Source organism: Podarcis cretensis (assembly GCF_951804945.1).
Source record: "Podarcis cretensis genome assembly, chromosome: Z".
NCBI lineage: Eukaryota > Metazoa > Chordata > Lepidosauria > Squamata > Lacertidae > Podarcis > Podarcis cretensis.
In genome coordinates this window covers 35,128,153-35,140,174 of record NC_137184.1, presented here as the reverse complement: position 1 = coordinate 35,140,174, position 12,022 = coordinate 35,128,153, and the positions used below count along the sequence as shown (strand labels likewise).

Genomic DNA, 12,022 nt, shown 5'->3' with positions numbered 1-12,022 from the left:
CTGGAATATTGGAGAACGGCCCGAGTACTGAACCAGAGACAAGTGAGATGGGCACAGGAGTTCTCCAAATTCCATTTTGAGATTTGCTACATACCGGGACCAGAGAACGTCAGGGCGGACGCTCTCTCTCAAAAGCCAGAGTATATGGAGGGGGAGGGAGCGCCCGAGGAAAGGCATATTATCCCAGAGGACCACTGGGTTTGTGGAGCAGCATTGGTGGGGCAAAGGGAACTGGTAGAAGGGACAGAGAACGATGAATACGCCCAAGATAAGCTCAGAGGGCTCAGGAGAGCCGGGGAGAACACAGGGGGGTTTGAAGAAAGGAACGGGGCATTGTATTACAAAGGGGCATTGTACATACCGGAAGGGGAATTGAGGGGTAGAGTACTCAAACAACTACACGACAGCCCCACCACAGGGCACTTTGGGCAACACAAAACCATGTGGTTAGTACCAGGCAGTTCTGGTGGCCCAAGGTGAGGGAAGATGTATGAGAGTATGTAAGGGGGTGCGACCGCTGCCAGCGAGCAAAGGGGGAGAGGGCGGCACCGGCGGGGTTGCTGGAACCATTACCCACACCCGAACGGCCATGGGAGGCAGTTTCCATAGATTTTATGACGGATTTACCAAAATCCAAGGGAAAGACTGCGGTAATGGTAGTGGGAGACCTGTTAACCAAGATGTGCCACTTTATAGCTTGCTCACATGCGGTGACAGCGGAAGAAACCGCCAGGTTGTTTATAGAACACATTTTTAGGTTGCATGGCGCTCCCTTGAGGGTGGTCTCAGACAGAGGGAAACAATTTACATCCAGGTTCTGGAGGAAGCTCATGAGCTTACTGCACGTAGAGGTCAATTTCTCGACCGCCAGACACCCAGAAACAAATGGGCAGGCAGAAAGGGCAAGCAGTATTCTGCAACAATATCTGAGGTGTTATGTAAATGACAGAGAGAATGATTGGGTAGAGAAATTGGCCCTGGCCGAATTCGCCTACAATAACGCGGAAAATGTGTCCACGGGCATGAGCCCATTTATGGCCAATTACGGGTGTCACCCTAGGGCCTTTCCAGGGGAAGGAGGGGAAAGATGGAGCGTACCGGCAGCGGAACATTTCGTGGAAGAAATGGAAGCCATACATCAACAGCTCAAGATGAATTTGGATAGGGCCAAGGAAGAATACAAGAAGCAGGCAGATAGGAGCAGAAGGGAAGGAGAGACCATAAGGGTGGGGGACCGGGTGTGGTTGTCAACACAAGGGTTGCCGTTCAAGGGCGGGTGCAAGAAATTGAGGCCGAAACGACTGGGACCCTTCGAAGTTATACAACAGGTCAATCCGGTGGCCTTCAGACTCAGGTTGCCAGACAACATGAAACTGCATCCAGTATTCCATAGGTCATTACTGTCACCATACCAGGAGGGGCGGGAATTTTTGGGACGTGAAGGTGAGGTTCCCACGGCACCGGAAGTAGAAGAGAGGGAAAGCAGTAGTCATGTAGCAGAAATACTCGACTCTCGGTGGAAGGGTAAACAGGTGGAGTACTTAGTGGCATGGGAAGGGGAACCGGAGTCCGAAAATACCTGGGTACTGGCAGAAACGGTTGATGTAGGAACGGTTTTAGTAGGAACGTTTCATTTCCGGCACCCAAGGAAGCCTCAGCCCTTGGCTAGGTTCTGGGAGGAACACTTCGGCACCACTGACGAAGAAGGGGAGTTCGAGGGGTTCCCAGAATCAGAACAAGAAGAGGAAGAAGAATCAGATGGGGAAGAGTATTCGGGAAGAAGGGACAGTAGTAGGTGGAGGGCGGTTTTCGAGTCATCCGAAGATGAGGAGGATTCTTTCAGGGGGTTCCCAGCCTCACCACCCAGAGAAGAGGGGGAAACGGGGGGTGAGGGGGGTCCTGGAGGGGAGGTGGATGTCAGGGAACTGCCATCGGAGAGTCAGGTGGTGGAAGGGCTCAAGGAGGCTAGGAGACCCTCGGATGCTGAGGAAGGAACCAGCAGGGGGAGAGAGAGAGTTCCTGCAGAAACTCAGTCGGAGGGATGGCTGCAAGATACTTCCAGTGAGAACAGCGGAGAGGTTTCAGGACCTCCGCTGGGGACGCCTACTCCGCGCAGGAAACTGTCACGCAGAGAATCCAGAAGGAGAGTTTCCGTTAAGGAACTCTTATGTTGGCGTAAATTCCGGAAGCGCCCACTGACGGATTCTGCCAGCGATTGAGGTAGCCATGCATCCATGGCTCCGCAGACTGGGAGAGTTTAGAAACTGATTGCATGAGTTGAGAACTCAACCATTTACGCACAAGCAGCCCCTTAACCCATTACAGATACTTTTGAAAAAACCCATACAACTTACATTGTGCAATGAAAGAAATGGGGAAAAAGAAAAAGGTGTTGCCTGTTTATAGACATCAACAAATAAAATTTTATTTCAAGGGGATTTGCTACCTGTGTGACTGTGATGTCATATACTTAATAACCCCCCAAATAAATGTGAAATTAGAAGGATTATAATCACCCTTGGTACTTGAATATATCTATCTATCCGCGATAGCAATGGACATAACTTTATTGAACCATGTTTCTAATGTATATCATGAAGCATTTTTCCAGCTCTGAGCAATTTCCAAATAAGTAGATATATGTACAATTAACTGTTTACATATCTGCATTACCTTTATACAAAATAAGCAAAATCCGTAGTTTAGGGGCCAGGATCACATTTTTACGTACAAGTGCACTGATTTCTGTAAACAAATTGTTTCCAAAATTTATGAACTTCGGTATGACTTAGACATTTTCCATCTGAATATATTTAAAGAGTGAAAATTACAGGAGCAATAGCAGCATTTTACAAAGCCATCATAAACAGTTTTCATTATATCTGCACTAAAGGAAGGTAGTTAACTTTTTAGCCTGACATAGGCTGTCTTGTCTATTTAAGGAGGAGAGCTGCATTTTTTATTTTTTATTTTTAGAACCATATCCACATATTTTGTCCCTTTTAAAATAAAATGTGGACATTTTCTTTGATAATTGCAAAGCACAGTTATATGCTTTCTTTGTTCACCATTGTAAGGTTCACTTCACTGATATAGGTTGTTTTTATAAATAAGTTTATTGCTTTTCATTCTAGTCTAGTAGCTGAGGCGGAGGATGTTGATATTTATGTGCATGATTTTATATAACTTCAGGACAGAAATTTAATCTAATGACACTTTTGAAGGTAATCCTTTCTGAAGTTTATATACATTAGGAATGCATGGCATAACACATTACTCTTAACATTCTGTCAGGCTTAGGGTTCTGATGTATAAACACCATGTATTATTATCTTATTCAATATGTTCAGAGAAATGCATTTGAATAGATCTTCATTTTATCTGCACATAAAATTATTGTACAATATAGGAACACAATGAGCTCTTTTGGACGGGACTGTTCAGTGTGCCCTCCATATGCTGTTGGACTACATTTACTATCAGCCTTAGCCACCAGTACCAGTGATCAGTGATTGAAGTTGTAGTCCAACAACACCTAGTGGGGCACAGGTTAACCTCTTCTTACTCAGGAAAAGTTCAGTCTTCATTCTGAAAACTTGTGAAAGGAAAGGGCTCAGATCAATTTTTTCACCTTCATTAAAAAGCATCAGAAGGTGCCAGTTCCGTACTCTTTCCAAGTCTGATGCACTTTGTGAAAACTTATATCTTTATGCTTACACGCCCACTTCTCTTTTGTTTGATGAAGAAGTTCGAAGTTGAAATACTGCTTTCTAAAAATTTCCTGTTCAATTTTGTGGCTTACATCTTGTCATTGTCATGCATTGTACTTAACTGATGATTGCACAGTCACTAAGCACCTAACAAATTTTATTTCAGGTTGAACCACAGGAAATAACAGAGAATTGTTTTTGGATAAAAGCAAAAGAAGAAAAATTTGAAAACCCAGATCTGTTTGCAAAGCTGGCTCTCACTTTTGCTACACACATGAAAGGTAGGTACTTCGTTCTTTTCCCCTAAATAGTCTGTGAATAATAGATATGTAATTTTTTGCTTTTAATATTGTTATACCACCAGTGTGCATGGTGTTTTAAAAAGTAACATAAGCAATAAATAAATAAATACCATTGGGCAATAATTCCAAGATTCATACAGTCTACATTTAAAAGGAGGGACGCAGGTGGCGCTGTGGGTTAAAGCCTCAGCGCCTAGGGCTTGCCGATCGAAAGGTCGGCGGTTTGAATCCCTGCGGCGGGGTGCGCTCCCGCTGCTCGGTCCCAGCGCCTGCCAACCTAGCAGTTCGAAAGCACCTCCGGGTGCAAGTAGATAAATAGGGACCGCTTACCAGCGGGAAAGTAAACGGCGTTTCCGTGTGCGGCTCTGGCTCACCAGAGCAGCGATGTCACGCTGGCCACGTGACCCGGAAGTGTCTCCGGACAGCGCTGGCCCCTGGCCTCTTAAGTGAGATGGGTGCACAACCCCAGAGTCTGTCAAGACTGGCCCGTACGGGCAGGGGTACCTTTACCTTTACCTTTACATTTAAAAGGGGGAAGATAACAGGAAAGAATGAAGGAGATGCAAGTAGGGTAACAGGTACAGAATATGTGTAAGTTCAGCGTAATGTAGTCAGGCTTAGTTGATCTAGGTTAAATTGACTGAGTGGTTAAGCAAAAGATCAAACAGTTTTGAGGAAGCATTCTGAAGTAAACATGAATCACCTGTGCTATAGAAGGGAGTCCTAGCATAAAGGACAAAGGGAAAGAAAATGCAGTTATTCCCAGGGTGTGGCTGCTGTTGCATTCTGACAGCTTCTGGGAGCCACAGGTGAGAGCTGAGTGCAGGGTGGAGACCAAAGGGATACAAACTACCCCAGAAGGAACACAACATGTTGCTCCACCAGAGGTACTACCACTCCTCTAAAACCCTAAATAACCTGCTAAACCAGGTGAGAGTAGCTAATGTGTCTCAAACCCTCAGTGAGTTAGGAACTTCCCTTTCATGCAAGGACAGGCTCCAGCAGTTGAGACCAATGGTAGGTCCAGTGTTCAAGAAAGTGGTTTCTTGTGCTTTAGAGCAGAGTTTCCCAACCTTTTTCTGACCGTGGCCCCCTTCCGACCTTTTTTCCTTCCTGTGCCCCCCATGGGCATAGCCAAAGGTAGGTGGGTGGGTGGGTGGGAATCTGCCCTCCAATAAGTAAAAATCAATACAAATCAATACACACCTGAGGTTCTGCCCCCCCTAACAAAAGCCTGCCCCCTAACAAAAATCCTGGCTATGGCTATGCCCCCCCAATGGTAGAAAGGTATATATTTAAATGTTTTGTTTGTAAACATAACATGTTTTATTTATATTTTTTATAATTTATACAAAATACAGTTACATAAAATGATAGGAACATAATGAAATATTGTTGAAGCAGATAAACATGGAATCAGAGATTTGGAAGGGACCCCAAGGGTCATCTTTCTAGTGCAGCCCCCTGCAACATAGGAAACCCAGGTAAAGCATCCATGACAGGTGGCCATCCAACCTCTACTTAGAATCCTCCAAGGAAGGAGAGTCCAGAAACCTCCAAGGAAGGGGAGTTCAGTCCAAAAGGCGCACAGAAAGTTCTGATATATGGAATAATTTTAAAAAGCAAGTGGTCCTCACTGATCTGACCCAAAATGATCTTGTAATCTGGAGGAGCCCTGGCTGCCTATAGCCCCCCACACACTTACCTTGTAGCAAGGCCCACTGAACTCAGCATGGCTTTCTTCTGAGTAGACACTTAGTTATTTACTAGTCAGCAGCACCAAATGACCCTGCTTGAGTGGTGCTGGGGTGGATTTTAACCCGTTCCTTGTAGAGCTGGGTGGTTGCTCTGCAAGGTTGGGAAGGTTCCCAAAAGGTTGGGAAACATCTGAAGGCCTGATCTGCTAGGTGCTGGGGTGGATTGTACCCCATACCTTGAGGAGTCAGGCCCAGGCTGCCACCCAGCCCAGCACTGGTGGCAGCAGCAAGCAGCTCTGGCTCACTCAGCCCTACCCATTGCCACCTCACTACCGCACTTACCTGACCTGGGGTTCTGGATCATGGGCTCTGCTGGTCTAAATGTGAGCCTCAGAAATCGCCTTCTCCTGCTGGAAACAAACCAGGACTGCTCCATGAAAATACCGTATTTTTCGCACCATAGGACGCACCGGACAATAGGACGCACCTTGTTTTAGAGGGGGGAGAACAAGAAAAAAAATTCTTCCCCTCTCTGCCCAGCGCCCCTTCAGCGAAGCGGCAGGAGGCGCTGCGCAGAGAGGGGGAGAATTTCCCCCCTCTTGTTTTCCCGCACTAAAACAAGGTGCCGTTTAAGGTGCGTTCAGGCGGCTACCTTGGAAGTCTGGAGAGCGAGAGGGGTCGGTGTGCACTGACCCCTCTCGCTCTCCAGGCTTCAGGTTCCTTTCAACCTGCTCTTTGGGGCTGGCGGCGGGAAGCCCACCACCAGCCCCAAAGAGCAGGTCAGGGAGCAGTGGAAAGGCGCAGCGGAGAGGCTGCTGCCATAGTTGCGCGTCACCTCTCCAGCTGGGAGAGGGTCGCGGGGCTATGGCTTCTTTAGCCCCTCACGCGCTCTCCCAGCTGGAGAGGTAGCACGCGGCTAAAGAGGATCCTGCCATAGCCGCGCATCACCTCTCCAGCCGGGAGAGGGTCACGGGGCTATGGCTCCTGCAGGGCTCCCCACGCTGCGGATGTCTGCCCGGTGCGAGGGGCACTCTGCTTCAGGGTGCACCTCGCGCTGGGCGGAAGGCTGCTATCTGCAGCGTGGGGAGCCCTGCGGGGAACTCCTGCAGTGCTGCCCTCGCTGCGGATGTCTGCCTGGCTCGAGGGGCGCTCTGCTTCAGGGTGCGTCTCGCGCTGGGCGGCAGGCTGCTATCCGCAGCGTGGGGAGCCCTGCGGGGAACTCCTGCAGGGCTCCCCACGCTGCGGATGTCTGCCCGGCGTGAGGGGCACTCTGCTTCAGGGTGCCCTTTGCGCTGGGTGGCAGGCTGCTATCCGCAGCGAGGGGAGCCCTGTGGTGAACTCCAGCAGGGCTCCCCATGCTGCGGATGTATGCCCGGCGCGAGGGGCGCTCTGCTTTAGGGCGCCCTTTGCACACGGCGGAAGGCGAGTGTGTTTCCGAGTATGCTGCGAGTGTGTTCCCGAAGCGCCGGGTGCTCTGATTTCAGCGCGCCCGGCGCTCCGGGAAGCACACTGCTATCCTCTATAGAGGCTCCTTCCATAGCTGCGCGTCACCTCTCCAGCCGGGAGAGGGTAGCGGGGCTATGGCGTCTTCGCTCCATAGGACGCACACACATTTCCCTTTCATTTTTGAAGGGGGAAAAGTGTGTCCTATAGAGCGAAAAATACTGTATATGCGGCAAAAAGGAGCACTAGGCCCTGGTGGGCTGCCCCTTTACCCGCTTGTGATTGGCCAAGCGGATAGCTTGCCAATCAGGATTTTTTAATTTTAAAAAGTGTTTTTTCCTTCACTTTTCACTTCCCCCTGTGGCCCCCTAGGCTCGTGATGTGGCCCCCCATCTATGCAATTTTTTACCTGTGCCCTCTTGGAATATCCTGGGGGGGCCCAGGGGGCCATATGACTCCTGTTTGGGAAACACTGCTTTAGAGGGAGAAGGAAAACTGATCTTAAGCCTCCACTTCCTTGTGGGTCATCTCCAAGAGAAGAAAAGGCTAAGGAGTAAATCCTGAAGAAATCCAAAGTGGAGTCCCTAAGATGGCTGAAGGGTGCTTTGGACAACTCCTTTAGCTAAGTAGTTCCCCATGTATTGTTCTGTTTTCCTTTGGACCACATCAGCAAGGTTGAGAGGGGGATATTGCTGTCTGGGCAGCCCAGGACCTTCTTACACATTTCCTAGGCTTGCGCCCTGGAGAGGTCACTTTTGATGCAGTGTTTTTTTCTAGAAAAATACATGCTGGTACTTACCATGAAGTTGTTACAGTAAGTGCCACACTTTTGAACAACAAAAAACAGGTGCCGGTACCCTTGAGTACCAGCTGCTTTGGTGCTGCTAACCCAGTAGTTTGACCTAACTCCTAGAGGCACACTTGGTTGTCTCTCAAGACAGACAGATTCCAACTAGACTTTCCAACTGCTAAGGGTTGTAGAGCTTGAAAAGCCAAGGTTATGGGGCAGGAATGTTTTATAGAATCTGTTGGAGGAGAAAGGGCTATGTTGGGGTTTGAGTGAATGTAAAGGTGAGGATTAATTTATGTGTATAATTCTCAAATAGAGCATTATAGAATTCTGCAGTTGCAATACGGTTGAAATACTTGGAGTGAAGCCTTTATTTTCATATTTCCTGATAGAGGCCTTTCAGTCTCTTCTCATGTAGATCCAAATTGGGTTTCCTGGGTGATAAACAGACACCAGAAATAGGTTTTAATAAGCTTTTAGTGAGTATCATAAGATATGAAGTACAATGATTTCAAATTTGCTTATTCTAGCCTTTGGACACAAGGCATATTTTTGTGTAAATTGCATAACAGCATAGTAATTGTGCTCCTGGGGTATGCTAGACATGAATTTCCTCTACATGGCTAAGGCAAATAACTGTCAAGTGTTGTCAGGTTTGTTGCAGCATTGCTTCTCCAGTCAAATTCAGTTAAGAGATCTCTACTGAATGCAATAGTAATATATCAAACTCTAATTTAGGCTTAGTTCCCCCCCCTTCCTGTCTAGTTCTCTTCCCTCCCCCTTTTCCTATGTTATATCCAAATCGCCTTATACTTATCCCTGTTGAAAATGTAAATGGAGACATCATCAAATCCTTGAGGTCTGATTTGTTGGCTATATTATGAGGGATTAAATGATAACCATACATTAAAGTTAACCCAGAAGAAGTATTTCAGCTGGGTGAGATTTATGGTTGGTAATAGTTAAGGAAGTGACAAGAAGTTGAGCACTAACAGGTCTAATAAACTGATGGCCACGATGAAAGCGTTTTAGCAGTGGAATTGCAGTGAAATATTAAAAACAACAACCTGCAACAGTAAAAATGCTGCTAAAATTATTTTTACCACAGTTTTGATTGCAGCAGATGTTGTCTGTCAGATTTCAAGCTGTGATATGGTATTGCTGGAAAACCAGGAAGGATTACCCTGAATGTTCACATCTGCCTTTACTACATCTATAACCTTTTTATTAGCCACTTTTAATTTGGCTATGTTACTAATTTACCATTACTCATTGACTTTCAAATGTTGTTCATTAACTACCACAAAACAATAATTTTTAAATAGTTATTATAAACAAAATGTTGCTTACCTACAGACTTAATAATTTTGTTAGGTTACCACTCCCAACATGGTATATTATGAGTGTTAAATTTCATTATCATTCCTAAACCTGTGTATTCACGTGACTATGTCTACAAGAACTATGTGCCTCTTAAATAAATTCAGCAGACACAATTTTATATTGCCTTCAACGGACTTATTTGACTTATTTGAAGGTACATTTATAGCTTGGTGAATAGAGAAGCGGAACTAAATGATGCCAGAAGCCTTGACTTGTATCTCAGGGCTGTCAGCAAGTTTGGAAACTAGATATAGCTGCCATGGGTTTAGTTGTTCCAAAGGCACGTTTTTGTGATGCCAAGATTGATAGCTACCATTATTTGTAATGTTGCATCTTGAAAAGTCTGAAACTCGGTTCAGACAAATACATTGATGTATTTTCCTTGTGTTCTGTACAGTGGTGCCTCGCAAGACGAAATTAATCCGTTCCGCGAGTCTCTTCGTCTTGCGGTTTTTTCGTCTTGCGAAGCACAGCTATTAGCGGATTAGCGCTATTAGCGGTTTAGCGGCTTAGCGGCTATTAGCGGCTTAGAAAAAGGGGGGGGGAGAAAGGGAAAAAGCTCGCAAGAACTCGCAAGACGTTTCGTCTTGCGAAGCAAGCCTATAGGGAAATTCGTCTTGCGAAGCACCTCAAAAGACGCAAAACTCTTTCGTCTAGTGAGTTTTTCATCTTGCAAGGCATTCGTCTTGCGGGGCACCACTGTACAGTGAAGTGGAAATATCTGTTGTTGTTTTTTCCCCCTATCAAGGGGGACCATAAACTTCTGCTGTTTTCTTTATGAATCTGCACTAATATAGATGAATGCAAGATTATAAAGAAGATATTGACTGACAAATATGTGAAATTTATTTTTAACTGTGTGTCACCTTTCAGCTGAATGATGGGGGGAATTAGAATCATAGCATTTGAATCCTCATCGTAATTTTTTTAATGACTTTTGGGCTTTAAAAAACCCAAGAATAATAACAAAATAATGTTAGGGGGAGGGGAGAGCAGCTCACTAGTGTGTGAGAACATATGTTTGTCTATACAGCTTATGTAACCTGAGGTATAGAGTTAAGCACTCTTAATTCTTTTTTTGATTTTATTTAATCTTTGCTTGCTTAACTGTCAGCTAGGGGTGTGTGGTTGTGTGTGTGTGTGTGTGTGTGTGTGTGAGAGAGAGAGAGAGAGAGAGAGAGAGAGAAAGAGAAACAAACTGAATTTTAGCTTCCTGTTTAGGCTTCCCAGGCTTCCCATTCAGTGAAAAGTGGAAAATCCTTGCACATTTTTAATATAGTTACAAGTGTGGGAACACAGTGTAGACTTCAGTTCATTTGCAAATTTTCATTTTATATTTATAAACTCATTACAAATGTGATTGCAAATTAAAGTAATATGCAGGGGTTACCTTCATCTCGTCATTGCACTCTTGTCCCAACCTGATTGAACTTTTGCAGATATCTGATGTTCACTTTTACTTTTTGCCAGAAAAGCCTTTTCTAGTATGCATGCACAGAAGTTGTTTACTTTGATGTAGAACTCATGGTAAAATATTATGATTGGGAAATTATGGAAACACTTAAGTCAGATACATACAGAACACTTTTAGAAACAATAGCAGAAACAATTGACATGAGCACAGGTAGAAGCAGAAGGGACGTACCTCATTTGATAAACTTAGTTTCAAGTATGAAATCATAAGGGGAGGGGGCGGAATCCCAATTACTAAGGAAATAAGTAAAATAAAAAGGGGAAGTTCTGAAGAATTGTGTTAGACACATTGAAGGAGTTTGGAGTTTTCTATTTGTTTTGAACAGCAGGCTCCATAACATATAGCATTGCTTCTGTAAGACCTTCTAGTTTCAGCACTGGTGGTGACCATTTTGCATGGGAGTTCTGTTGCTGGACCTGCGTGCATCAGCAGAGTGTGTATAAACACACCCCATCTTGCACTGTTTTGCCTTCTTCTGGGTCCAAAAGTACCCACGCGCCTGTGTGCCAATTGGACGTGCCTAAAATTATCGCTGCCTGTAATAGGTTGCTGTTTCTTTTGTTGGTGAAGAGAGTAGTGCAGTGGTACCTCTGGTTACATACTTAATTCGTTCCGGAGGTCCATTCTTAACCTGAAACTGTTCTTAACCTGAAGCACCACTTTAGCTAATGGGGCTTCCCGCTGCCGCTGCACCACTGCCGCGTGATTTCTGTTCTCATCCTGAAGCAAAGTTCTTAACCTGAGGTACTATTTCTGGGTTAGCGGAGTCTGTAACCTGAAGCATATGTAACCTGAAGTGTATGTAACCCGAGGTTCCACTGTAGTTGGTAATTAAGACCCTTCCTCCATATAAAACACTCTTTGAATGTGTGAACAAACTTCCTTTGATTCTGCCAAACTATTTAAAGAACTTGGTGAGTGGCATTACAGGAGAAAATTGGAGAAGAGGCAGTAGCATGGCCATTGCTGATTGTCAGATGGAGACCAGACTTACTTTCCTCAGCCTTTTCTGATGCACCTAATGAACAGCAACCTTTGGAAGAACCATAGGGTTAGGGTATGACAAGATTTATGGCACTTCCCCTGTACAACTGGTTGTAGATGGGCTTGCTTCTGGATAAGAAACTGGAACAACTGGGATGGTGCTACATGGGTAAACCTTGCTTCCAAATGACAAGGCATAATACTGGAAAGCGATGGCTTCAGTGACAGGGTATACATGT

At 45.4% G+C, this 12,022-nt stretch overlaps 1 protein-coding gene across 1 annotated transcript in view; it reads left to right on the top strand.

The window, feature by feature from the left end:
• The window catches only part of DIAPH2 (diaphanous related formin 2), a 358,680-nt gene that overhangs the window by 96,738 nt on the left and 249,920 nt on the right, over positions 1–12,022 (top strand). Inside the window, exon 18 of the mRNA XM_079962400.1 lies at positions 3,877–3,991. Within this exon, the coding sequence (XP_079818526.1) occupies positions 3,877–3,991 (115 nt within the window). The remainder of the gene's footprint in view (positions 1–3,876; positions 3,992–12,022) is intronic.